The sequence below is a fragment of the Dipodomys merriami genome, unplaced genomic scaffold, assembly GCF_024711535.1.
Source record: "Dipodomys merriami isolate MVZ:Mamm:240054 unplaced genomic scaffold, mDipMer1.0.p SCAF_2290, whole genome shotgun sequence".
Lineage (NCBI taxonomy): Eukaryota > Metazoa > Chordata > Mammalia > Rodentia > Heteromyidae > Dipodomys > Dipodomys merriami.
The window spans coordinates 31,549-59,533 of record NW_027203705.1 but is presented as its reverse complement, the minus strand read 5'-3'; the positions used below and the strand labels follow the sequence as shown (position 1 = coordinate 59,533).

General features: G+C 40.3%; 1 protein-coding gene across 15 annotated transcripts in view; it reads right to left on the bottom strand.

The window, feature by feature from the left end:
- Window positions 1–1,552: 1,552 nt before the first annotated feature.
- LOC138835113 (protein FAM114A2-like) overlaps window positions 1,553–27,985 on the bottom strand; it is a 52,189-nt gene continuing 25,756 nt past the window's right edge. For 10 of the 15 annotated variants that reach the window (XM_070033780.1, XM_070033779.1, XM_070033777.1 and 7 more), the window contains 5 exons: window positions 12,859–12,993; window positions 12,181–12,335; window positions 10,104–10,225; window positions 8,568–8,606; window positions 1,553–1,868 (listed from right to left, as the gene is read on the bottom strand). In XM_070033780.1, the coding sequence (XP_069889881.1) occupies window positions 12,324–12,335; window positions 12,859–12,993 (147 nt within the window). In that variant the 3' untranslated portion in view covers window positions 1,553–1,868; window positions 8,568–8,606; window positions 10,104–10,225; window positions 12,181–12,323. Of the gene's footprint in view, window positions 1,869–4,104; window positions 4,221–8,567; window positions 8,607–10,103; window positions 10,226–12,180; window positions 12,336–12,858; window positions 12,994–27,985 lie in introns of all 15 variants that reach the window. The other 5 variants (XM_070033778.1, XM_070033785.1, XR_011374442.1 and 2 more) reach the window with 5 other exon arrangements.

Sequence of the window (27,985 nt, the reverse complement as noted above, 5' to 3'; positions counted from 1 at the left end):
GGCAGAGCAGAAAGCATCCACCACGTGTGCTACCCAACACCTCTAATCCACACCAGTGCCACTTCCATACTCCTAGCCACATGAGCAGCATTGTGTCACCGTCGCTTGCACTGGCATAGGCTTCCGTGGTCATCAGGACAGATGTCCTGAGAGTTATTTCATCTGCATAAGGTGACATTTCCTGGGTCCAGGTATATTGCTGATCTGGGAAATCACTGGCATTGGAGCAAGCCAGGGCTGCTGCAACCGCACTGTAGGATGCATCTCTCTGCAGCAAAACCTGAGGCCCTTCCTTCCTAGACACAATGGAGATCCTAGAAAATTCCCTGCTTGTCCCTAGATAAGTCCATGAATATATCTACAGCCCTCATCTGTCAGAAATGAACAAAGAGTACAGAATTGTTCAAGTCATTTTCCTTCTTCACAGAAGGGTGCACTATCATCCTGGCCCCCCAGAGCGAGACAGCACACCAAATGGGGGGATCCACTTGGTTTTCATCCCAACCTAGGAATGATATTGTCCCTTCTCATGTTGCTAAGGTGTCAGGATCACATCTTTGTAAACAATCGGTTACCAGGGTAATAGGGTCATAGAAGGAAGACAAGTCATTCTAACCATCAGTGGACCATCCCTAGTCAGGAGGCAGTGTACTTTGGGAGGCTATTGCTCCAAAACAAACATCCTTTTTACCTGTTAATGAAACTGCAACTCCACTGCACCTCACCTTTGTCATTACAACAACAACAACAAAAAGAAAAAGAAAAGGGTGTTTTGGATTTTCTTGTCAGGACTGGCTTGAAACCACAATCCTCAGATTTCAACCTCCTGAGTAGTGCCAAGGTTTTTTATGAGACAATTCTCTCAAATTAACCACCAAGAAAGAAGCAAAAAGGAATAAAGTCCAGGACTTGAGCTGAGGCTCAACTGGAAGATCATGGACAGCACCCATGCCCTGATTTCAAACCTATGACCAGCACATCATCATCATCATCATCATCATCATCATCATGTGAATAAAAAGACTGTAAGAGCCTATTAAGAATATTAAAATTGAGGGCTGGGATGGTGGCTCAGTGGTAGAGCTCTTGCCTTGCATGCATGAGGCCCTGGGTTTGATTCCTCAGCACCATATAGCAAAAAAGAAAAAAGCCGGAAGTGGCGCTGTGGCTCAAGTGGTACAGCACTAGCCTTGAGCTGAAGAGCTGAGGGATAGCGCCCAGGCCCAGAGTTCAAGCCCCATGACCAACCAAAAAAAAAATATTAAAATTGAGTGAGCCAGGCACTTTTTGGTGGCTGACATGTAATGCCAGTTAGGAGCATGAAATCTCAGGATGGTGGTTAAAAGCCCACCTGGGCAGGAAATTCCATGAGGCTCTGATCTCCAACTAACCAGCAAAAATGCCAGAAGTAGAGCTGTGGATCAAGTGGTAAAGCAACAGCCTTGAATGAAAAAGCAAAATAACAGTGACCAGGCCCAGGTAGGACTACTACTAATTAATCAATTAAATACAAATACACAAATAAAAATCAGAGTGGAAGATGAGCACAAAAGCCAAGAGAATTGCTGGTTTATACCTGGAGCTCAAGCTACACAAAAGACAGAACTTGAAGATCTGGGTTCCAAGGCAACCCAGGCAGAAAAGTCCCTTAGGAATTTGTGAGTATGTATCAGGTGTGGGTGTTGAACCCAGGGGTTGAAATAGAATTTTTTTTTCTTAAAGGTAGCATTCTACCACTTCCTTTCTTTGGGGGATGAAATGGAGATAAGTTTTATGGACTTACCTGCCTGGGCTTTCAACCCCAATCCTCAGATTTCAGGTGCTGATACAGTACTCTTATCTTCTATGAGATTTTTATCTTCCATGAACTGCCAAAAAAGTAAAAGAAGCCAGAAGTTGATCTGTGTGGCTCAAGCCACAGAGACTGCTTGCTTTGAGGGAAAATGAACAACAAAATCCCTCATACACAGTGGCCCTGCCCTGGTTTCAAACCCAGGAAGTGACCAGGCCCTATGTTCAAGCCCTAGGACCACCACCACCAGCAACAAAAGAATGACTCAGGGACAAGGACTAGGCCCTGAATACAAAGCCTAGAAACAGCATTAAAAATAAAAGAAAAACAAATTCAGAGACTGTGGCTAGGCTCCAGAGTTCAAGGGTCTAGAACCAGCACCAGGACGGACACACACACACACACACACACACACACACACACACACACACACACACACACACACAAAGAAGAAGAAGAAGAGAGAAGTCAATGAAATATTTTTAAGTAGTGGCTCATGCCTATAATCCTAGCTACTGTGGAAGCTGAAATTTTAGGATTGTGGTTCATAGTCAACATGGGCAGGAAGCTCCATGACACTTGGTTTTATGTGTGCTAGTCCTGGGGCCTGAACTTGTGCTGTTTTGCACAAGACTAGAACTATTCTACTTCCAAGCTCTTGGTGATTAATTGGAGATGAGAGTCTCAACAACTTTCCTGCCCTGGCTGGCTTTGAACCACCATCCTCTGATTTTAGAGCCTGGCTAATGTCCCTGTCTTCCCATGAGAATCTTTCTTTTTTTGGGGTTGGTCATGGGGCTTGAACTCGGCCTGCACACTGTCCCTAAGCTCTTCAGCTCAAGGCTAGTGCTCTACCACTTGAGCCACAGGGCCACTTCTGGTTTTCTGGTGATTTAGTGGAGATAATTGTCTCATGGACTTTCCTTCCCAGTCTGGCTTTGAACTGCAATCCTCAGATCTCACCCTCCTGAGTAGCTAGGATTACAGGCGTAAGCCACTGGCACTCAGCTTTTTTTTTCTTTTCTTTTTTCTGTTTTATGGGTTGTGGGGCCTGAACTCCAGCTCTGGATGGTGTCCCTTAGCTCTTCAGCTCAAGGCAAGCACTTTACCACTGAGCCATTTCCCAGCTCCTCCATAAGAAACTTATCCCTTATGAATCACCAAATTTGTTTTACAAAGCCAGATGTTAAAATGTGGCTTAAGTTTTAGAGCCTGCCAGCCTTGCTCAGGACATGGGAGAGACTCCAGCACAGTGACCTTGCCCTGATTTCAGGTTTAGGAACAGTCACCACTTCCTGTGTTCCAGCCCTAGGACCAGAACCAAATAAATAAATAACTCCCCCATTTTCACTGTATTTGATGTTGGTGTAATTTGTGAAGGTGAAGGGAAAAAACAAATTGTTTAAATAGGGATACAGCTAGACCTATTGCAACAATGAGATGTACAAGAAATTATTTCAAAAAATGAACTTTACAACTTTTGCCTGGTGGGGGTGGTAGAGAACATTATATAAACAAAGCCATTCATGCAGCTGTTGCTCAAGCTGTTAAAGTATGCTAGCCTTGAGAACAAACAATACAAAAAATGCTTCATTCACAGTGGCCCTGCCCTGACTTCAAGCCTCAGAAGAGTGGCCATGTCATGAGTTGAAGCCCTAGCAACAAAAATGAAAATAAATAAATAAATAAAGCCAGAACTTTATCTGTGGCTCAAGCCATAGAGACTGCTAGTCTTGAGAAAGAAAAGGGAAAAACCTCAGACACAGTGGCTCTGCCCTGATTTTATGACTAGCAAAAGTTCAGGCCCTATGTTCAAGCCCTTGGACCAGCAATGAAGAAAAAAAAATACAGCAACAACAAAAACTCGGCAAAAATGCCCAAGTCCTGAGTACAAGCCATAAGAGCATCACCTAAAATAAATGCAGAAAGAAAGAAAAATACATAAAGAGCCACAATTTGAACTGTCTTGAGGTGGGAAGCCTACTAGTCTTGAGAAAAAATTAGGAATAATGACCAGGCCTGGAGTTCAAGTACTATAAAAAGCTCAAAAAAAAAGAATCTGTTGGGAGCCAAAAGGAGTCTCTCAACATGAAGATAGGCTTGACTATCTCACTGGAACATCTTGTGGCTGAGTTTACAGAACCACTCTCAGAAATCCGACCCTTTCATCCTGCCTTATGCAAATATCCTGCAGCTGCTAATGACCACCCTTTCACCCTGCCCTACGCAAACATCCTGCAGCTGCTATGGCCAATGAAAAAGCTTCCTTAATGGCCAATTTAAAAGCTTCCTTATTCCAAGCATATAAATACCCCTGTGTGAAAAATAAAAATTTGCAGCTTGATCAGAATCCCTGTCTTGCTGTCATTCTTCATGTCTCTTGTCCCTTCATTCCTTCTCGTTTAGGTTCATCGCCCTCGTTGACATCCTGCAGGTTGGGACAAAAATCCACAAAAAAACTTCAAAACAAAAACCCAGAAAGAGTGGCCAGCCCTAATAATAAGCTGGATGACCCAAACTTGTGAAAAAGAGAAAAAGAATAATAAATTAAGTGAAAAGAAGGACAAAAATATTAGAGCCAATTCAAGATTTTAAAAATATGGTTCACACCTATAATCCTACCTCCTCAAATAGCTGAAATCTGAGCATTTGTGGTTTGAATCCAGCCTGGGCAGGAAAGTAAATGAGAATTCTTTTCATTTATGCTGCTCCTGGGCTAAAACTTGAGTTTTACTCAAGGGTAGAGCTCTACTGCTTCCTACCTGTTGCTGGTTAATTGGTGAAAAACGTCTCATTGATTTTCATGCCTAGGATGGCTTTGAACCTTGGCTCTCAACTTTCTTTTTTTTTTCTTTCTTTCTTTCTTTTATTTTATTTTTATTTTTTGTGAACACACTGTACAGAGGGGTTACAATTACATGGGCAGGTTAATGCGTACATTTCTTATCAAGCATTGCAGCCTCCTCTTTGTTTACATTACACATCCCTTCCCAGCCTCCCCCCGCAACCGCCCACCCAATCCTCCCGGCTTGCCCCCCCACCAACATTGTAAAGCTCATTTTCCACATGACAACTTGTACTTCTCATTGTTGCAACAGGTCTACCTGTATCCTTAAACGACTTGTTTTTTCCCATCTCCTACACAAGTTATACTGACATCAAATATAGTGAAAGCAGGGTTATACTGTGGGGGAGGGACATACAAAGCTACAAAGAGATAATCTTATAAATGCGTTAGAAACACATGCATGAAAGAAACGAAAACATTAAAATACATATCTAAGGATTCATTTTCATAACATCACATTATCTGACCTATTCCGCTTGACTCATATATATATACTAGATATTGCAAATAAGGGAAACCATGGGACCTATGTTTCTTTGGGCCTGGCTTACTTCACTTAATATAATGTTTTCCACGTTTTTCCATTTCCTAACAAATGGGGCAATGTCATCTTTCTGATGGAGGCATAGAATTCCATTGTGTATATATACCACATTTTCTTGATCCATTCATCTACTGAGGGGCATCTGGCTTGGTTCCATATCTTAGCTATGGTAAATAATGCTGCAATAAACATAGTTGTGCTGGTAGCTTTAGTGTGGTCTTGTTTGTAAACATTTGGGTAAATGCCCAAAAATGGGATTGCTGGGTCATAGGGGAGTTCTATCTGAAGTCTTTTGAGGAACCTCCATACTGCTTTCCAAAGTGGTTGAACAAGTTTACATTCCCACCAACAATGAAGTAAGGTTCCTTTCTGTCCACATCCCCTCCAGCATCTGTTGTTGTTAGAGTTCTTGATTTTTGCCATTCTAACTGGAGTGAGGTGGTATCTCAATGTTATTTTGGTTTGCAATTCTTTTATGGCTAGGGAGGCTGAGCATTTCTTCATGTGTCTGTTGGCCATCCTTCTTTCTTCTTCAGAGAAGTTTCTCTTTAAGTCTTTAGCCCACTTGTTTATTGGGCAGTTTTTTCTTTGCAGATTTGTTGTTGGGGGATTTAATTTTTTGAGTTCCAAGTATATTTTAGATATGAGACCCTTGTCTGTTCAATGGCTAGTGAAGATCTTCTCCCAATCCGTGGGCTTTCTATTGATCTTGCTAGCTATGTCCTTTGCCATGCAGAAGCTCTGCAATTTCATGCAATCCCATTTGTCCCACCTTTCTTTGATTTGTTGTGTTTCCGGGTCTCTATTCAGAAAATTTCGGCCTGAGCCAAGGAGACCTAGGGTTTCTCCTATTCCATCCTGTAATGTTTTCAAAGTGTCTGCTTTGACTTCGAGGTCTTTGACCCATTTGGAGTTGATTCTGGTGCAAGGTGATATATAAGGATCTAGCTTTAGTTTTCTACAAGTAGTTAACCAATTTTACCAGCACCATTTACTGAAGAGGCTGTCGTTCTTCCATTCTATTGTTTTAGCTTCCTTATCGAAGATTAGATGGCTATAGGTCTGTAGGTTCATTTCTGGGATTTCAATTCTATTCCATTGGTCCTGATGTCTGTTCTTATGCCAATACCAAGCTGTCTGGATAGTCATCTTGGCTTCCGGTAGTACTTTTTTCCTTTCTGTATTTTTTGACAGTTGTGGGGCTTGAACTCAGGACTTGTGTGCTGTCCCTGGGCCTCTTGTACTCAAGCCTTGTGCTCTACCATTTGTGCCATAGCACCACTTCTGGGTTTTGAGTGGTTAATTGGACATAAGAGTCTCACAAGGACTTTTCTGTCTGGGCTGGCTTCCAACTGAGGTCCTCAGATCTCAGCCTCCTGAGTAGTTACAGCCATAGGACACTTATCTCACTTGTTAGGTTTTAAAAAAAGAGATAGCCTAGTAAGAACAGCACCATGCACGTGCTATTCAGGTAAGGGATAGTAGACCTGCTGGGACCAGGCAAGGTTGGAACTCCACATGGCTGGGAAAGGCCTTGGAATGAGAGAGAGCTGGGAAAGAGAGGAAAGAGAGAGGAAAGAGCTAGAAAAGAGCAGAGAGAGCAGAGAGAGAGCAGAGAGAGAGTGTCTGGGCCTGGGCTAGGCCTTATCTAGGGTACGGGCAGAGAAAGGTGTGGCCACATCAAATTCAGATATGACCTCAGTGGATGCAAATGTGACTTCTTCCAGGTGTCCCAGTTGCCTAGGTAATGCAGTTACTGGGTGGAGACTTTGCTGTGAGGAGGGTGGAGTCTGCTCGCCATCCAGGAGCAGACCTTACAATATTAACCAACAACAACAACAAAAAAAAAATCAAATGAGGTTTAGAGATATCAGTGGCAAGCACACTGACAGTTCAAAGAAGTAAACAGAGAGCCATCTTTAAAAGCACTAATATTTGGAAAATTTTCATCTGGCAGCTCTCAAACATGCTAGTCTCAGGACCTCTTAATACTCTTAAATTTTGAGAGCTCCCAAAGAGCTAATTAAAAAGGTAAGGTGGCTCAGTGGTAGAGTGCTTGCCTTGCATACATGAGGTCCTGGGTTCGATTCCTCGGCACCACATAAGTAGAAAAAGCCAGAGGTGGCACTGTGGCTCAAGTGATAGAGCGCTAGCCTTGAGCTGAAGAGCTGAGGGACAGTGCCCAGACCCAGAGTTTAGGCCCCACAACCGACAAAAAAAAATGTTAGTAGAGCCAGGAACTGGTGGCTGTCACCAGTAATCCTAGCTACACACTCAGGAGACTGAGATCTATAGATTGCTATTAAAAGCTAGCTGGAGCAGGAAAGTCAATGAGATTCTTATCTCCAATAAACTACTTAGAAAACAAAACAAAACAAAACAAAAAAAACCCAGAAGTAAAACTATAACTCAAGTGGTAGACTACAGCTCAGGATCAATGCCTAAGTGCTGAATTCAAGCCCCAGGACTGGCACAAAAATAAATAAATTAAATAAAAAATAGGGGATACACATGCATTTGCATGTGCACGCACACACACACACGAGAGAAACAGACAGATATGTTAAAAAGTAGAACTCAGCTAATGAGCAAAGCATCAGGTATTGAGTCCTAGTTTCACAACCCAAACAAAAGAAAATTTAGAACTCAAGTGCTTATGGTAGTTTTGTAAACTTAAGAACAAAAACACTGGGGATGGGAAGGTGGCTTAGTGGTAGAGTGTCTTGTATGCATGAGGCCTTGAGTTCAATTACTGAGCACCACATAAGCAGAAAAAGTTGTAAGTGGTGCTGTGGCTCAAGTGGTAGGATACTAGCACTGAGCTAAAGAGCTGAGGGTCAGCACCCAAGCCCAAAGTTTACTCCATACAACTCACCAAAAAGAAAAAAAAAGAAAGAAAAGAAACACTACTTATTAATATACACTTATTGAAAAAAAACTGTATTTTCCAAAAAAGGTAAAATTTCAGCAGAATAGTCCCATTGTTTTACATCTTTAATAAATCTCTTCATCCTTTAGCCTAATGAAAGACACCTGTATTCTCTCATCTGCTTTTATACTGTCTGTTGGGTTATGTTGTTTCAAGTATATGCAGAAAATCTACCTTACAAAGTCACTTAGTTAGAAAAGGAAGAAGTATTTTAGTTGCCTTCTCAGATTATCAATAAAGCTAATGCTGGCATACTCCTTAATATTACACTAAAACTCAACTAGTGGTCATCTCTTAAAATTTAGTTGTAATGAGATACATAGCAATGAGCCTGAAGCTATACCATAAGATTTTCTGCTTGGATGTATTAAATTAAAATCAGTTAGTCTTTTCTTTTCTTTTGCCTGTACATGATTTGCTAACATCACACATTAAATAATGGGAAAATACTCACACTGAGTCACACAAATCTTCCAAATGCTGACCAACTGTCCTGAAATCAATGAATATAGCTGTTATTATCAACACAGATTTCATCAGCATAGTCTGTAAACAGCACTGGGAAGCTACAAAGCTCAACAGAGCAATAAATACATTCTACAAAATTGAAACTTAGTTTCAATGTGTATCATGACTCATACATCGTTGCTTTTCTCGTGGTAAAGGCTCATTTCATTCACTTTTAAGAAATGTTCACCAAATAAAATTCTAGTCTCTATGACCACTTGTATACTTCAGAGTGAAAATGTCATTCCATGGCAAAGTAAATAGTTCATTTAAACACTACAAATGGGCTAGGCACTGGTGGCTCATGCTTGTAATCCTAGCTACTCAGGAAATTAAGATCTAAGGATCATGGTTCAAAGCCAGCCCAGGCAGAAAAGTCTGTGAGATTCTTATCTCCAATGAACTATTCAGAAGAAGCCAGAAGTGGTGCAGTGGTTCAAGTGGTAGAGCACTACCCATGAGCAAAAAAGCTTAGGGCAACATCCAAGCCCTGAGTTCAAGTCCTAGGACCAGCTTAAAAAAATAAGACAAAACTGAATTCATTGGATTCCACTTTCTTAAAATAGCCAATTAGCAGATAATATGTCTTAGAAATATATCTAATTAAATGTTAAAATAAAACAACCTTAAGATTCATTTGTCCAGAAATTACATTTTATACTAACTGCCACATTACCTAATTACTATAAAAAATGAGCAGCTTCAACATTCATATTTTCTAAGAGATACAGGCTTTAAATTGTGGAGGCAGGGAGGGGGAAGATTGTCACTCATGTTTTAGGTACTACCACCTTTTCTGCCTCAATTCAAGATGGGATTAAGGATCCCACAAGTCACAAGGCACAGATGAAGTATCCAGAGATATAAAGAAACATCAGCCAAACTGAGGACAAACTCTGAAAAGAGCAATCTTTAACTGTAATCACTGGCAGGGGTGTATGAACAATATCAGTATGAGGGATGCTAAGAGGAGTCTGACAGGGAACAAAAAAAGAAGACATAAGCAAGAGGCTGACGTGTCTGAACACCTAGATGGGGGAAAGTTGCAAAAAGAATTCTACATGAAAATTCTCACTGCAAAAAAGAGAGAGATGCAGGGTGCCAGTGGCTATCCTTGTCAGACTGCTACTCAGGCAGCTGAGATCTCGGGATCACAGTTGGAAGCCAGCCTAGGAAGAAAACTCCATGAGACTCCTATCTCTAATCACAAAAAATAAGCTGGAAGTAGAGGTGTGGCTCAAGTCCTTAAAGGTCTAACTTTAAGCAAAGAAGGTCAGGGACAGCAAGCAGACCTTGAGTTCAAGCCCCAGGACCAGCACAGGCATTGTGCGTGCACACACACAAACACACAAATTACTCTAGTAATAATAAATAATCTAGTAATAATATTAATAATAATAATAAATACCCTAGTAATAATAAATACTCTAGTAATAATAAATACATTGCATCTTCCCACTCCGATTCTGAATTTTCATATTACCTTTTTTCTCTTCTTCCTCTTCCTCATAAAATTCTGCTAGGGAAAATGCTTCTGAGTTGTTCTAATTCAAATATTAGAGCCTCTAATTCTTCTCCACTCAGAGAATTAAGGAAAGATTTCACCTGAATGAAAATAATAAAATATTGTGTAAATATTAATGAAAAAAATCTCATAAGGAGAAAAGACTGAAGAGCTCATGCCAGCACAGCTCTGTGTGTGTGTGTGTGTGTGTGTGTGTGTGTGTGTGTGTGTGTGTGTGTGTGTGTGTTTGTGTTGGTCCTAGGGCTTGAACTCAAGGCCTGGGGGCGTAGCTTTTGTGCTCAAGTCTAGCACTGCATTATTTGAACCACAGCACAACTTCCAGCTTTTTGGTGGTTAATTGGAGATAAAAGTCTCACAGACACTCTTATCTGAGCTGGCTTCCCACCATAATCATCAGATTTCATTCTCCTAAATAGCTAGGATTGCAGTACCCAGTAGTAATTTTTTTTTTTTTCAGATCCTGGAGCTTGACCCGGGAGCTATCCCTGAGGCTCTTTGTTCTCAAGGATAGCGGATATACACTTGGAGCTACAGCACTACTTCCAGCTTTCTGAGTTGTTTATCAAAAATAACCTGTCTGGTGTGGCTTTCAATTAACCTCAGATCTCAGCCTCCTGAGCTAGGATTAGAGCCAGAACTAATTTTTTTAATAACCGTAACACTAAAGGGTAGATATTATAGGAAAATAGACAGAATTTGTATTTCCAAAAGTAATATAGGCCAAAAGATAAATGAAAATTATCAGTGCTTAAGCATGACTTCGAAGCCCAGGCAGGAAAAGCCATGAAACTCTTATCTCCAATAAACCACCAGAATAAATACTGAAAGTGTTGCTGTGGCTCAAGTGGTAAGTGCCTGCCTTGGGCTGAAGAGCTGAGGCACAGCACTCAGGGCCAGAGTATAAGCCCCAAGACCAACGAAGAAGAAGGAGAAGAAGGAGAAGAAGGAGAAGAAGGAGAAGGAGAAGGAGGAGGAGGAGGAGGAGGAGGAGGAGGAGGAGGAGGAGGAGGAGGAGGAGGAGGAGGAGGAGGAGGAGGAGGAGGAGGAGAAGGAGGAGAAGGAGGAGAAGGAGGAGAAGGAGGAGAAGGAGAAGAAGGAGAAGAAGGAGAAGGAGAAGAAGAAGGAGAAGGAGGAGAAGAAGGAGAAGAAGGAGAAGAAGGAGAAGAAGGAGAAGGAGAAGAAGGAGGAGAAGAAGAAGAAGGAGAAGAAGAAGGAGAAGGAGAAGGAGAAGGAGAAGGAGAAGGAGAAGGAGAAGGAGGAGAAGGAGAAGGAGGAGAAGGAGAAGGAGAAGGAGAAGGAGAAGAAGGAGAAGGAGAAGAAGGAGAAGAAGGAGAAGAAGGAGAAGAAGGAGAAGAAGGAGAAGGAGAAGAAGAAGAAGAAGAAGAAGAAGAAGAAGAAGAAGAAGAAGAAGAAGAAGAAGAAGAAGAAGAAGAAGAAGAAGAAGAAGAAGAAGAAGAAGAAGAAGAAGAAGAAGAAGAAGAAGAAGAAGAAGAAGAAGAAGAAGAAGAAGAAGAAGAAGAAGAAGAAGAAGAAGAAGAAGAAGAAGAAGAAGAAGAAGAAAGATTGTCTTAGATTATCAGAGGAGATGAACTAACAGGAAATTATATACAAATTAGCAGCTATAACAGGCTTTTTGACACCTAAAAACCCATGACACTGGAGAAAAAACAGAAAATGAAAGACTAAAGTGAAAGAAAAGGATATCTTATACTAAGACCTCTGTTCTTTTTCTTTTTGCTTATGTGGTGCTGAGGAATCGAACCCAGGGCCTCAGGCATGCAAGGCAAGCGCTCTACCACTGAGCCACCTTCCCAGCCCTGTTCTTTTTCTATAATTTTAAGAGAAATATTTGACTTATTCACTATTTCTAACAATTAAACAGTAGGGGATATTTTTCTTCTATTATAATATTTCCAGCAACCCACATCTCCTTCAGAGACACATTTCATCTTCCAAATATACAAAGTGAAAAGAAACCATGCAACGTTTTTTCTTTGAAGACTCTTTTCAGCTGGGAGTTTGGGATTGGAATTACCTTTATTTCACTTTCTTGGGAAAGCATCGCCAGAACTTCTAGATGTTCTTGAAGTTCATCAAAGGGTAGCTCACAATGAGTTTTCTTGTCTATTTCCATGGCTACCTCATTGGAGGTCTTAGCTCTTCTTTTTCCTTGGCCTCTTACTGTAAAACCTAAAAAGAGATGGAAGCATAGATGCAGCAAATAATAAGAGCTCAAGGGAAAGTTTTTAAGAGTGGAAAGAAGCAAAGCTAAGTTCTAGTATAAGTTCTAGTATAAAGTACTACCCTTCATTCAGCAAGTCAAATTCACTAAGGATCAGGAGCTGCATAGAAATAAAAAAGAAGCTAAACAAAATTTGATGCTAGACAGCAGCACCTAAGGAGCCACATGCATTTCCAAAAGTGGTTTCAACAGTAACCTAATAAGTAATCTTGACAGTGCTCAGGATTTTGTACTGCACTGACAGAGGCGACTGCAGAAAGAAAAGAGCTGGCTGTTTGTCTAAGCATTAGACAAACCCATAAAAAAAATCCAGCCCATAAAAAATGCCTTAATTTTATAATGCATTGATAATTCTTTACAAGAAAACACACTAACAAAGTCCCAAGGTAACAAAGGGAAAAATTCAAATTAAAAAAAAAAAAACACACAAACAACAGAAAACAGCAATCAAACCAGTAAAGGTAACAGTACCTGAGACAGTGCAGAATTCCGGTTCATCAAACCCTTAGTCATTTTAAATACAGGATCCCGTTCTGCTATTACATCCATTGTCTTCTTCCCAATGAATTCTAAGGCATCTAAACCCCCGCTAATAATGTCCTTTCCCTAGATAGCAACATCAATGTCATTACTACTATACTGGGAAAATACATTTGCATATATTGTGGGGGGTTTGTAGCAGTCCAGGGACTTAAAACTCAGGGCCTAGGTGATGTCTATGAGCTGTTTTCCTCAAGGATAGTACTCTACCACTTGGGGAACAGCTCCACTTCCTACTTTGTTTGCTGGTTCATTAGAGAGAAGAGTCTTGCAGATTTTCCTGCCTGGGCTGTCTTTGAACCACAACCCCAGGTCTCAACTTCCTGAAGAGCTAGGTTTACAAGCATGAACCACCAGTGCCCAACCATTTATATGTTTCAATTCTTTAAGAGTGACTTACAATACTAAGTACTGGGAAGAATGTGGAACAGCAAGGGAAATAAATACACACCGCATGTGGAACCATAGTAGGTTCTCCTCTTTGGAAAACTGGCCAGTATCTACTATGCTACATATGTGTAGTGGTTCATCAGAAGACAGCTTAATTGTACAGTGCTTGCCTAGCATGCATGAATCCCTGAGAACAATTCCTCAGTACAACAGGAAATAGCACTGTGACTCAAGTGGTAGAGTGATAGCCTTGAGCAAAAGAAGCTCAGGGACAGTGCCTGGGCCCTGAGTTCAAGCCCCAGTATTGGCCAAAAAAAAGACATAAACAAAAATATTCAGAGCAGCCGTATTTGTGATAGCTACAACACGGAAACTATTTCAATGCTTAACAACTGTGGGATAAATAAAATATAACATAGTGACAAAATGGAATACCACATCCAAAATACAACATGGTCAAATAATACAAAAATGTTGTGGAAGAAGCTAGATACAAAATGTACTATAAGTATGTAAAGTATAAAAGCAAACAAAATTAATCTAAGATAAAAGTCAGGACTATAGTTATCTTCCTAGAAGGGGCATACAGTCTCTTAAAGATTCTGAACAATGCTGGGCGCTGGTGGCTCACACCTGTAATCCTAGCTACTCAGGAGGCCGAGATCTGAGGATCGCGGTTCAAAGCCAGCCCAGGCAGGAAAGACCGATAGACTCCTATCTCCAATAAACCACGAGAAAACCGGAAGTGGCGCTGTACCTCAAGTGGTAGAGCGCTCGCCTTGAGCTGAAGAGCTGAGGGACAAAGCCCAGGCCTAGAGTTCAAGCCCCATGACCGACAAAAAAAAAAAAAAAAAAAGATTCTGAACAAGTTCACATTATGAAAATTCACTGTTTTAATTTTCAGTATGAAAATTAAGAAAAAATATAAAGCATAAAGCTAAAGTATAACCAAATATTGTAGTGTAGTGCATGCCTATAATGCCAATACTCTAGAGACTAAGATATGAGTATTGTGAGTCTGAGGCGAGCCTAAGCTACATTCATATCCATTCAAGGATGCTCGGGCTACAGAGTGAAAAGAATAAAAAGAGAATCCAAAGACACAGTGTATGCCTATAATCACAGCTGCTTACAAAGTAGAGGCAGAATTGTAGTCCAAAGCCAGCACAAGCAAAACCGATGATCAGAACCAAAAACAAACTAGCTATTTCTGCTTTCTAGTTGCCATCGTATGATTGATTCTGCTTTGCCATGCCCTCCCTGCCATTTTGAACTGACATCTCTGAGAATATAGAGCAAAATAATAACTACTCCCTGTAGATAGATAGATGGATAGATAGATAGATAGATAGATAGATAGACAGACAGACAGACAGACAGACAGACAGACAGACAGACAGACAGACAGACAGACAGACAGACAGATAGATAGATAGATAGATAGATAGATAGATAGATAGATAGATAGATAGATAGATAGATAGATAGACAGACAGACAGATAGATAGACAGGTAAATAGGTAGATAGATAGAGGCATGCAGAAGAAAGGACTAAGGATGTGGCTCAAGTGGTACTTCATATTGCCAAAAGAAAGAAAGAAAGGTTCCAATAGCCAGGCAATGGTGGTCTGCTGACTCGTGCCTGCAATCTTAGCTTCTCAGCTACTCTGAAGACTGAGAGCTGAAGATCATATTCGAAGCCACCCAGACAGGAAAGTCCATGAGATTCTTATTTTCAAATGACTTCTCAAAAAATTTAGGAAATAGTGCTGTGGCTCAAGTGGTAGAGTGCTAGCCTTAAGTACAGAAAGGGTCAGGGACAACACTCAAATCCTGAGTTCAAGCCCCAGGACTGGCAAAAGAAAAAAAAATATTGATCTGCACATAGTAAACATTTTTCTAAACAAGGGGAAACTATAGTCAGAAACAGATCAATGGTTGGCAAATGCTGTGAACAGACAGAAAGGTGTGGCTACAAACTGGCATGAAGGAACTCCCTCAGATAATGAAAATATTCTTATATCTCAGTGAGCCATACAAATACAGAAAATATTCTGTATCTGTGCATCACAATATACTGTGATTATACAGTATTAACATAACCATTATTTCTCAACACAAAGGCATATTGCAGAAAAAAAGTTTTACTGTATGAAAATTATAGCTCAACTTTGTCCTAAAAGACTATGCTGATTCTTAGTATGGGAATCAATATACATTACAAAGATGAGTATGTTTCAAGAATAATTAGTTCTGTTTACCTTTAAAAATCTTATACTAGATCAACTAGTACACCAAGTAAGTTTACTATATTATATCAAACACTCTATTATGGAGAGAACTTTTGCTTTCAAGTTCTACACTTGCCTTCCTATACAGCAACTAGAAAACCAGACAAAATAGAAGAAAGAACTATGTTTAGATACTACACAAAAAGACAAAAAAAAACCACTTTGGTCCAGGAGAAAAGAGAAACAAAGTCAACCCCACAGCTGGGCTTTCTGCCTAGAGAAAAGTTCCAAACCCCAACACACAGAGGAGAACCTACAGACAACAGAACACTCACAGGCAATGTAAGTCAGGGATAAAGTCTGGTATCAGGTAAGGCTGAAGCAGCTACCACTTTAAAGTCAAAAAACTTCAGAGGATACAGCTATATAAGTAAAATTTTCCAAGAATCTACAGATGTGCTGATTTGTCTTTATCTGAGTAATACACTGTTCAAACACTAGGTAACGTCACACAGTTGGGAGAAGAACTAGCATAAGTAGTAAGCAACACAATCCCCATAGCTCAAGCTATGCTGAAACATCTGGTTTTTAAACAACCAAAGTGAACAGATTTCACTGAAAACCTGAGGAATAAGAGTGAATTCAGAGGAATCAGGGCGCAGCAGTAAAGATAAACTAGTCCTTAAGATTGAAGGCTAAAAGGCATACAATGGAAGAAACAAAGCCTCTTCAACCACTGGTGTTGGGAAAAGTGGGCGGCCACATGCAGAAAAGTAAAAGTGGACCCCAGCCTATCACCATGCACCAACATCAACTCAAAATGAATTAAAGATCTTAACATTAAACCTGAATCTCTGAAACTACTGCAGGACAGAGTAGGAGAGACACTTGAACTTATAGGCACAAGAAGAAACTTCCTGAACAGAGTCCCAGAGTCACAACAAATTAGGAGAGTGACTCGACAAATGGGACTACCTTAAAATAAAAAGCTTCTGCACAGCTAAAGCTATCGCAACCAAGCTAAAAAGACAACCAACTAATTGGGAAAAATATTTACCAGCAATATATCAAACAAGGGGTTAATATCCAGTATATACAGGGAACTCAAGAAACTAATCCCAGGGGAAGGGGAAAAACAAGTCGTTTAAATGAGGATACAGGAGGACCCGTTGCAACAATGAGAAGTACAAATTGTTATGTCAAAAAAGAACTTTACAACTTGGGGGGGGGCGGGGAGATTTGGTGATGGGGCCGGGGGGAGGATGGGAAGGGATGGGTAGGGGAAACAAAGGAGGAGGCTACAATGCTTGATAAGAAATGTACTCATTATCTTGCCCATGTAATTTTAACCCCTCTGTACAGTATTTTCACAATAAAAAATAAATTAAAAAAAAAAAGAAACTAATCCCTCTCAAACCTAACAAACCAATTACTAAATGGACAAGGGAATTAAAGAGAGACTTCTCAGATGAAGAGATAAAAAATGGCAAAGAAACACATGAGGGAATGTTCACCATCCCTGGTGGTGAAGGAAATGCAAATAAAGACAACCATGAGATACCACCTTACCCCAGTCAGAATGTCCCACATCCACAAATCAGCCAATGACAAATGCTGAAGGGGACGTGGAGAAAGAGGAACCCTATTACACTGCTGGTGGGAATGTACACTTATACAACCACTTTGGAAAGCAGTCTGGAGGGTCCTCAAAAAGCTAAATATTGACCTCCCTTATGACCCAGTCATACCACTTCTAGGCATCTATCCTGAACAACAGGAACCAGTATACAAGGACACATGCACCTCCACTTTACTGCAGCACTGTTCACAATAGCTAGGATATGGAAACAAACCAGATGCCCCACCACAGATGAATGGATCCAAAAATTGTGGTATCTATACACAATGGCATATTATGTAGCCATTAGAAATGACAAAATAATGACATTTGCAGGGAAATGGATGGAGCTAGAAGAAATCATGTTGAGCGAGGTAAGCCAAAAGCAAAGAGACAAATGGTGTATGGTGTCCCTGATAAGTGGATGTTAAATCCAAAATGTTAGGTGATACAACAAAATTAACAAGACTTAAGAAACAAAGAACTGGAGAGGTTCCGGGAAGATGGCGGAGGAAAAGCTGGAATCTGAACAAGCTCTTGCATAGAAAGCAGTTTTAGAGTTCCAGTGAACAGGACTAAGCCAGAGAATCACACCAAGTGTGCCATCACAGGACAGAGAGTTAGACAACAGAGGGGAAGCCAAGGAAACACATCAGCTGCAGCTGCGGCGGCAGGGTCGCGGCGGCGACCACTGCTGCGGGGTCATACCTGAGACACAGAGAGTCCGGGACGAAGGAGCCGGACGCAGCGGACGAGCAGATTCTACTCAACACCAACAAGAACCGACAAGGAGCGGACATCTTCATCCTGCTGTTTGCAGACCAGAGACGACCCAGGATCCAAGACTCGGCGTGAGTACAAGCCCGACGTCCTCACTCCTTCTCAGGGAGCAGAGGAGGGAAGGCCACCCCTCCCCCCCCCCAGCACCGGTGATCTCCATCTTGGATACCGACAAAGCTCGGAGGAGCTGCTAGCTCCAGCTCAGGCCTTGGAATAAAACGAGTCATTTAGCAGGTCACAAGAACTTAACGGCGAAGTGACCTGCCAGACTCAGCTCCATCCAGGGAAAAGTCACCCAGCTCAGGCGCCAGCCATTGGAGTGCCTTGACTCACAGGGTAACCAGAGCCAGAGGCTGCCCCTCCCTCTAGCAGCCACCACAATCAATTGAAAAACAGAAACCCTGAGAATGGCTCCAGGCTGGGCGCTGTGAGCTTTATCACAAAATAGCCCCAGGGAAAAGCTACTGTGTGTTGAAAGGCCTCAACTCTACCCAGAACCTAGCCTCATCACCACATCCCCCTCTTTTGTGATTCTCAAAGCAGATCACCCTCCCAGAAAACTAACCTGGGAGGGGGATCTCAAAATCTTGGGTAAAGCAGAGCATTTTTCTGCCTCTTCCAACCAACCGACTTAAGAAACCAATCAAGCCACAGGACCTCAAGCTGACCAGAGACTCCAACAAGAGACTGGTTACAGACAAAAGGGAGATACAGGATTCTTCCCACTCCTCCCCCCCCCAAAAAAAAAAATCAAAAGACTTTTTTTTCTTTTTTTCTTTTTTTTTCTTCTTCTTCTTTTCTTTTTTTTGCTTGTTTTTTGTTTTTTGTTACCATATATATATTTTTTTTTTCCCTTCTAAAACTTTTATTAATCTTTAATTTTTGCCTCTTCTGAAAAAATAATTGTTTTCCAGTAACTTTTTTTTTCTCATCTTATAATTTTTATTTTAGGAATATGTGAATGAGCGTTTTCCTTTCTTTTCTGTCTTCTTTCTCTTTTTCTTTCTTTCTTAATTATCTTTTTGTTTTTTGTCTAGCTCTACTGAACTTCTGATCTTTTCTTCTCCCTTTCCCATCCTTAAAGTTTTTCACATCTCCTCTATGTCCCTCCCCTTCTCTGAACATATTCACATTCCTCTCTAAATAGACGGTTTTTAACCTCTATAATAACATTAATTTTTATGTTTCTATTTTTTTCTGGTCTCTCTTCATTCCCCTTTCCATCTCTTCTTTTTCTCTCTCTCTCTACTTGCATCCTACCCAACCCATTTCCTGCATTGTGATTAGGACATAGTTAACTCTCCCTGTGCCTCCCCACACCAATCTATTCCTATTTTTTACCCACATCTCTCCCTAATCCTAATAATTTCTGGTTTTCCAAATTCTTTTCTGTGGTTCGAAGTCTAACATATAGTTGTTTGATGTTGAATAGAATGTACCTGTAGACTATTGACTGTACAAAGGCAAACTTTGGTTGATGGTTGCCTTAAGATAGTGTTCTAGCACAAAACTGGTGCAATCTTCATCTCAAATGGGCCGAGTAAGCCGGAAAAACACAAGAAAAATGGCAAATTCGGGTATCTCAATTCCCAATCTTGATAATCAGGGATTAGAACAGATAAAGAATAATCCAGAGGAGAGTTCCCAAATAGCTCTACAAACACTAATAGCAAACATGATAAATGAGAAGTTTGACAATGTACAAAGGACTCTGTATGAGCGTGATAGGGAGAGAGAGGAGGCATCCCAGAAGTTTATACAGGAATATCATAAGCGTGAGGATGGTACTCAAAAACTGATACAGGATTTGCGTGAACAACTTGAGAATACTCAAAGAGAAAGGGAGGAATGGCATGAGCAGGCAGAGAACACTCAAAGAGAACTGCAGGAATCCCACGAATGGGAGGAAAGAGAACTGCAGGAATCCCACAGACGGGAGGAAGCTAATCAAAGAGTAATTCAGGAATTGAGAGACCAGGTAGAGAATACACAAAGATCACTAAAGGCATTCATGGAATCCATTAACAAAGAGCTGAAGGAAGTCACGGAGACCACAAAGGGAATGCTGAATGGAACCCAACAGAAGGAATGGGAGTCCAAAGAAACCATAACCAATCAACTAAGTGATTTGAGAACAAACACTGAACACCAAATTAAGGAAGTAAAGAAATTCATACAAGACCTAAAACAGAGCTTCAACAAAGAACTTGAAGCCATCATAGCTGACCAATTAGAAGGAAAAGAGATAAAAAACAAAGTAGAGAGTCTTGACAGCAGGTTAGACCATGCAGAAGATCGAATCTCAGGGATTGAAGACAGCCTAGATATTATAGAGAAAGAACATACAACCATCCAAGACAAGTCCAAGAAATATGATAGGTCTATCCAACACCTGGAAGACACCATCAGAAGGCCCAATCTAAGGATAATGGGTGTAGAGGAGCACCTAGAAACAGAAGTTAATGGTCTAGGAAATTTGTTTATCAGGATCCTAGCAGAGAACTTCCCAAATATACAAAAAGATAGGCCTATTCAGATACAAGAAGCTTTTAGAACCCCAAATAGACCAGACCAGAATAGGACATCCCACCGTCACATTATAATCCACACAGGATCAACCCAGACCAAGGAAAAGATCCTTAAAGCTGTCAAGGAGAAAAGGGTAATCACCTATAAAGGGAAACCAATTAGAATCACCTCAGATTTCTCAGCAGAGACAATCAAAGCAAGAAGAGCCTGGAATGACGTATGCCATGCCCTAAAAACAAACAACTATCAACCAAGAATACTGTACCCAGCTAAACTCTCCTTCATAACTGAAGGCCAAATAAAAACCTTCCAGAGCAAAGAAAAATTGAAACAATACATCTCCACCAAACCAACCCTACAAAAGATTCTTAAAGATGTCCTACACATAGAAAACCAACAAGACCTCAACAAAGGCCAAGAAACTGCACCCAAACTGAGAATCCAAGAACCTTAGGAAGAACCCAGTTTTCGCAGCCCCCAAGAAGGTGGATAACATGGCAGGAACTCCCAAATACCTCTCAGTCCTATCTCTTAACGTTAACGGACTGAACTCTCCAATTAAGTGACATAGACTGTCTAGTTGGATTAAAAAACAAGACCCTTCTATCTGCTGCCTGCAGGAGTCACATCTTGCCCGTAAAAACAAACACATTTTCAATGTTAAAGGCTGGAACAAAATCTACCAAGCAAACGGCCCTCATAAACAGGCGGGAGTTGCAATCCTAATATCAGATAAAATAGACTTCAAATTAAAATTCGTGAGAAGAGATAAAGAAGGTCGCTACATACTAATTAAAGGATCTCTCCTTCAGGAGGATATTACAATTCTAAATATCTATTCGCCAAACAATGGAGCACCCAAATTTATCAAAGAAACACTACTTTCCCTCAAATCCCATATAGATCCAAAGACATTAATTGTTGGGGATTTTAACACACCACTCTCCCCACTAGATAGATCAACTCGGCAAAAACTCAACAGAGAAACCGCAGATCTAAACAGCTGCATAGATCAACTAGACTTAACAGACATTTATCGAACATTTCACCCAGCAGCATCAGAATACACGTTCTTCTCAGCAGCACATGGAACGTTTTCTAAAATAGACCACATTTTAGGCCACAAAGCAAACGTCTAAATTCAGAAACATTGAAGTTATACCTTGCATTCTCTCTGACCACAAGGGAATAAAATTAGAACTCAACACCAAAAGCCACCAAAGAAAGTCCGGTATCACATGGAGGCTGAACAACACACTGCTGAATCATGAGTGGGTCATGGAAGAGATTAGAAAGGAAAATCAAATGTTCATGCTATTCAACAAAAATGAACACACAAATTACCAGCTCCTCTGGGACACAGAAAAGGCAGTACTCAGAGGCAAGTTTATAGCTCTGAGCTCCTACATCAACAAATTGGAGAGATCTGAAACTAACAATTTAATGACACATCTAAACCTCCTTGAAAAAGAGCAGCAAGATAAACCCCAATCCAGTAGACGGAAAGAAATAATCAAAATTAAATCAGAATTAAATGAATTAGAATCCAAAAAAACTATAGAAAGAATCAACAAAACAAAGAGTTGGTTCTTCGAAAAACTTAACAAAATTGACAGACCCTTAGCAAACCTTATCAGAAAAAGGAGAGAACACACCCAAATTAATAAACTCAGAGATGAGAATGGAAACATCACCACGGAAACAACCAAGATTCAGAACATTATAAGGGAATAATTCTCAAAACTTTATGCTAATAAGTTTGAGAACTTGACAGAAATGGACCTTTTGCTAGCAAATATTGACATGCCAAAACTGAACCAAGATGAGTTAAACCAGCTTAACAGGCCCATATCAAGCATTGAAATAGAAAGAGCAATAAGAGACCTCCCAACTAAGAAAAGTCCAGGACCAGATGGTTTTACAGCGGAATTTTACAAGGCCTTCAAAGCAGAGCTCACACCAATACTCCTCCAACTCTTCAATGAAATTGAAAGAGAAAGCTCACTACCGAACACATTCTATGAAGCCATCATAACCCTCATCCCAAAACCAGGCAGGGACTCATCAAAGAAAGAGAACTATAGACCCATTTCTTTGATGAACATTGATGCAAAACTTCTCAACAAAATTTTGGCCAATCGACTTCAACAATTCATCCAAAAAATCATACACCATGATCAAATAGGATTCATTTCAGGGATGCAAAGCTGGTACAATATACGCAAATCAATTAATATTATTCATCACATCAACAGGAGCAAGAATAAGAACCACATGGTTATCTCAATAGATGCAGAAAAAGCATTTGACAAGATCCAACACCCCTTTATGATGAAGGTTCTGGAAAAATTAGGAATCCATGGATCATTCCTCAATACAATAAAGGCTGTATATGACAAACCTACAGCCAGCATTATACTCAATGGTGAAAAACTAAAGCCATTTCCTCTTAACTCAGGAACAAGACAAGGATGCCCACTCTCTCCACTTCTCTTCAATCTAGTATTAGAATGCCTAGCTACAGCAATAAGACAAGATGCAGACATAAAGGGGATCCAAATAGGGAAAGAAGAAATAAAACTCTCCCTCTTTGCAGATGACATGATCTTGTATTTAAAGAATCCCATAGACTCCACTCCCAAATTACTCAAGCTGATTCAAAACTTTGGCAAAGTAGCAGAGTATATAATTAACCCCCAAAAATCAATGGCTTTTCTATATGCCAACAATGAGAAAAGTGTGGCTGAAATTAGGAAAGCAACTCCATTTGTAATAGCCCCACAAAAAATAAAATACCTAGGAATTAACTTAACCAAAGAAGTGAAAGACCTCTATGATGAAAACTTTAAAATCTTGAAAAAGGAAATCAACACAGAACTTAAAAAATGGCAAAACCTCCCATGCTCCTGGATTGGCAAGATTAACATCGTGAAAATGGCAATACTTCCCAAGGCTATCTACAAATTCAACGCAATACCTATCAAAATTCCACCCTCATTCTTCAAGGAAATAGAAGAGGCAATCCAAAAATTCATATGGAACAATAAAAGACCCCGAATAGCAAAAACGCTCCTCAACGGAAAGAACACTGCTGGAGGAATATCAATACCAAATTTCAAACTCTACTATAAAGCCATAGTAATCAAAACAGCTTGGTATTGGCATAAGAACAGACCTCAGGACCAATGGAATAGAATTGAAAACCCAGAAATGAACCTACAGACCTATAGCCATCTAATCTTCGATAAGGAAGGTAAAACAATAGAATGGAAGAAAGACAGCCTCTTCAGTAAATGGTGCTGGCAAAATTGGTTAACTACATGTAGAAAACTAAAGCTAGATCCTTATATATCACCCTGCACCAGAATCAACTCCAAATGGATCAAAGACCTTGAACTCAAAGCAGACACTCTGAAAACATTACAGGATGGAATAGGAGAAACCCTAGGACTCCTTGGCTCAGGCCGAAATTTTCTGAATAGAGACCCGGAAGCACAACAAATCAAAGAAAGGTTGGACAAATGGGATTGCATAAGGTTGCAGAGCTTCTGCAGTGCAAATGACATAGCTAGCAAGATCAATAGAAAGCCCACCGATTGGGAGAAGATCTTTACTAGCCATACAACAGACAAGGGTCTCATATCTAAAATATACTTGGAACTCAAAAAATTAAACCACCCAACAACAAATCCTCAAAGAAATAACTGCCCAATAAATAAGTGGGTGAAAGACTTAAAGAGAAGCTTCTCTGAAGAAGAAAGAAGGATGGCCAATAGACACATGAAGAAATGTTCAACATCCCTAGCCATCAAAGAAATGCAAATCAAAACAACATTGAGATATCACCTCACACCAGTTAGAAAAGCAAAAATCAAGAACTATAACAACAACAGATGCTGGAGGGGATGTGGACAGAAAGGAACCTTACTTCATTGTTGGTGGGAATGTAAACTTGTTCAACCACTTTGGAAAGCAGTATGGAGGTTCCTCAAAAGACTTCACATAGATCTCCCCTATGATCCAGCAATCCCACTTTTGGGCATTTACCCAAATGTATACAAACAAGACCACACTAAAGCTACCAGCACAACTATGTTTATTGCAGCATTATTTACCATAGCTAAGATATGGAACCAAGCCAGATGCCCCTCAGTAGATGAATGGATCGAGAAAATGTGCTATATATACACAAAGGAATTCTATGCCTCCATCAGAAAGAATGACATTTCCCCATTTGTTAGGAAATGGAAAGGTTTGGAAAAAATTATATTAAGTGAAGTAAGCCAGGCCCAAAGAAGCATAGGTCCCATGGTTTCCCTTATTTGCAATATCTAGTATAGGTATGAGTCAAGCGGAAAAGGTCAGATAATGTGATATTAGGAAAATGAACCCTTAAATATGTATTTTAATGTTTTCGTTTCTTTCATGCATGTGTTTCTAATGCATTTATAAGATTATTTCTTTGTTGCTTTGTATGTCCCTCCCCCACAGTGTAACCCCCGCTTTCACTATATTTGATGTCAATATAACATGTGGAGGAGATGGGGATAAACAAGTCGTTTAAGGATTCAGGTGGACCTGTTGCAACAATGAGAAGTACAAAATGTCATGTCAAAACCAACTTTACAATGTCGGTGTGGGGGGGGCGGGGGGTATCATTGGGGGGGGAGGGGGGAGGCTGGGAAGGGAGGTGAAGGGTAAACAAAGGAGGAGGCTGCAATGCTTGGTAAGAAATGTATGCATTATCCTGCCCATGTAATTGTAGCCCCTCTGTACAGTATGTTCTCAAATAAAATAAAATTAAATTAAAAAAAAAAAAGAAACAAAGAACTTCCACTCATCTGGTCAAACCACTACTAAATAACTCCATGCTGCTGATCACATGTATGGTATATATGTGTACACCAGAGGAGAACCAGGAAGATGACACAGAACTAGAGGGAATCAGGGAAAAACATACAACAGCGGGACCCATCAGCTGCACAGGACATTGACCAAAATGAACTAAGCAACTTAATGGCAATTATGGGAGGGTGGGAACAAATGGGAAAGAGGGAACAGCTGATACTATGCAAAACAAAAGAAATGTACATACCACCCAATGCGGAAGAAATGACTGTATCACAAAGCTCATAGAACTCATAAATGTTATACCGTAATAGACGATTTGTTCCAGGAAAGTTAGAATGTGTTTGTGACTTTAACAGCATCACTATCCCACAATACTGTGAAATTGGGGAAATTATGTAATCAATCACAATAAAAAAATAAAAACTAAAAAAAAAGATTGAAGTCCACACTAGACTCCCTCTAAACAAGCCTAACAGAGAAGGAAATGGTGACACTGTCCAAAAAGAAATGTACTCTTAGCAGGGCACCAGTGGCTCACACCTGTAATCCTAGCTACTCAGGAAGCTGAGATCCGAGGATTGTGCTTCAATGCCAGTCTGTGAGACTCTTATCTCCAATAAACCATCAGAAAACTACAAGTGGCATTGTGGCTCAAGTAGTAGAGCACTAACTAGCCTTGAGCTCTAGAGGTGAGAGGCAGCGCCCAGGCCCAGAGTTCATGTCCATGACTGATAAAAAAGAAATGAACTCTTTACCCACCTTATATAACTGTAACCCGTATCTTTTAGTAACAGTTAAAAAGTTTTTAAGTATGAATCTGAATTGGGAAAGCAGGACAGGGTCACTGGTGACTCATGCCTATGGTCCTAGCTACTCTGGGCTAAGATCTAAAGATCACAATGGAAAGCCACCAGGGCAGAAGAGTCTGTGAGACTTTCATCTCCATTTATTTATCCGGCAAAAACGAGAGGCAGGGTTCAAGTGCCAGCTGTGGAGGAGGGAGACAAGGTAGACTGTGAAGACGGAATTCAAGCTCCAGTGCCAGAACATACACATTAAAAAAGAAAGAGGCTGGGCACCGGTAGCTCACAACCATAATCCTAGCTCACAACCATAATCCTAGCTACTCAGCCTTGAGCAAAAAGGTCAGGAACAGCACCCAGGCCCTGACTTCAAGCTCCAGGAACATCACACACACAGACACACACACACAGACACAGACACACACACACACACACACACACACACACACACACACACACACACACACACACACACACACACACACACACACACACACACACACAGCAGAAGACAACATCCTTAAAGGAACATGACAAAATTGCAAAAAAGATACCAAGTGATTTCATTGGTATCTTTTATCTCAAACTTCTAAAAAAAACCCATCTCCGGTATACTTTCTTTCACAGTGAAATTAATGCTTAGAAATTTTAGATGGGAAAGACGTTAGGATGAAAAAGCCACCCATTCTATTCTGGTACACTTAATATTCAACTAAAATCTAAGTCCATAAAACTTCCACTGAGTAGTGGGAGTTCTCTACTCATGAGACACAAGTAAACACAACCTAAATTCTGTTCTCCATGCTAGTCTTCAAAGGTATAAAAAAAGGTGTATTCTCCCTATCTCCTTTCCTTAGATTTTCATATTCATGATCCATTAACTCTCTAACTTTTTAAGACATTAATACTAGCCACTCTTCCCAGGGTTCTCCATGATTTTTATTCCCCTTCTAAAACATGGCTCTGAATGACAAATATCCTTCAAGTCTTATGAAATCACTGCTGTTTACTATCCAAACATACTTCTAACTCCTGTTTTCCTTGTCCACTAAAAGCAATTCCTGATAAAAATTTCTGAAAATGCCAACACTTTAATCTTCCAACATCTCAAAGCATCAGAGTTAGACATTAAACCATTCTAGCTGCTGGGAGCATGAGGAGAAATGAAACTTCCTGTCTCTGTAACTCCTGAATTTGAGCTTATCTGTTTGAGAATACCATACCTGCACTCACAGCATGATCTGACAACAATTACAAAATCATAAAGAACCCAACAAATAAAAGTGAAGATACCAGGCCCCTACATTCGCCAAAATAACATGCAATACTCTATTTGTAGAGTTCTTCAGGGAGAAAAATAAATTCATTTTTAAACACATAGTGTGTTAGTCACAGACAAAGTAGCCTCACTTATGCAAGCATCATTAAGAACAGTGCCTCATATATGGAGTAATTTGCCATGTCCCATGAAGTTATCTCTCCATTCTACTGACCCATGCACTATGGACCCGAAAGTAGGTCAATCCAGTTCTCTCTTAGGTATTCACAAGTAGTGATAGTGGAACCTATTAGTATCTGATAGGTATGTATGCCAAGACACAATATAACTCTGAAGATGGAGAAAGACAGGTAGAATAAATCTCCTTCCAGAGAAAAATGATAGAGATGAGCACAGAGTATTAAATGAGAAACAATAAGGGCTATGAGAGATGAAGAAAACAAACTGGTTTTTCAAAACTTTTCCATATGGATTAGAAGTGCAGGTTTCCTTTTGATCAATACAAACTTTCAAGACTAAACCTTGGCACAGGCCAAATTTTTCTTAAAAGAGACCCAGAAACACAACAAATCAAAGA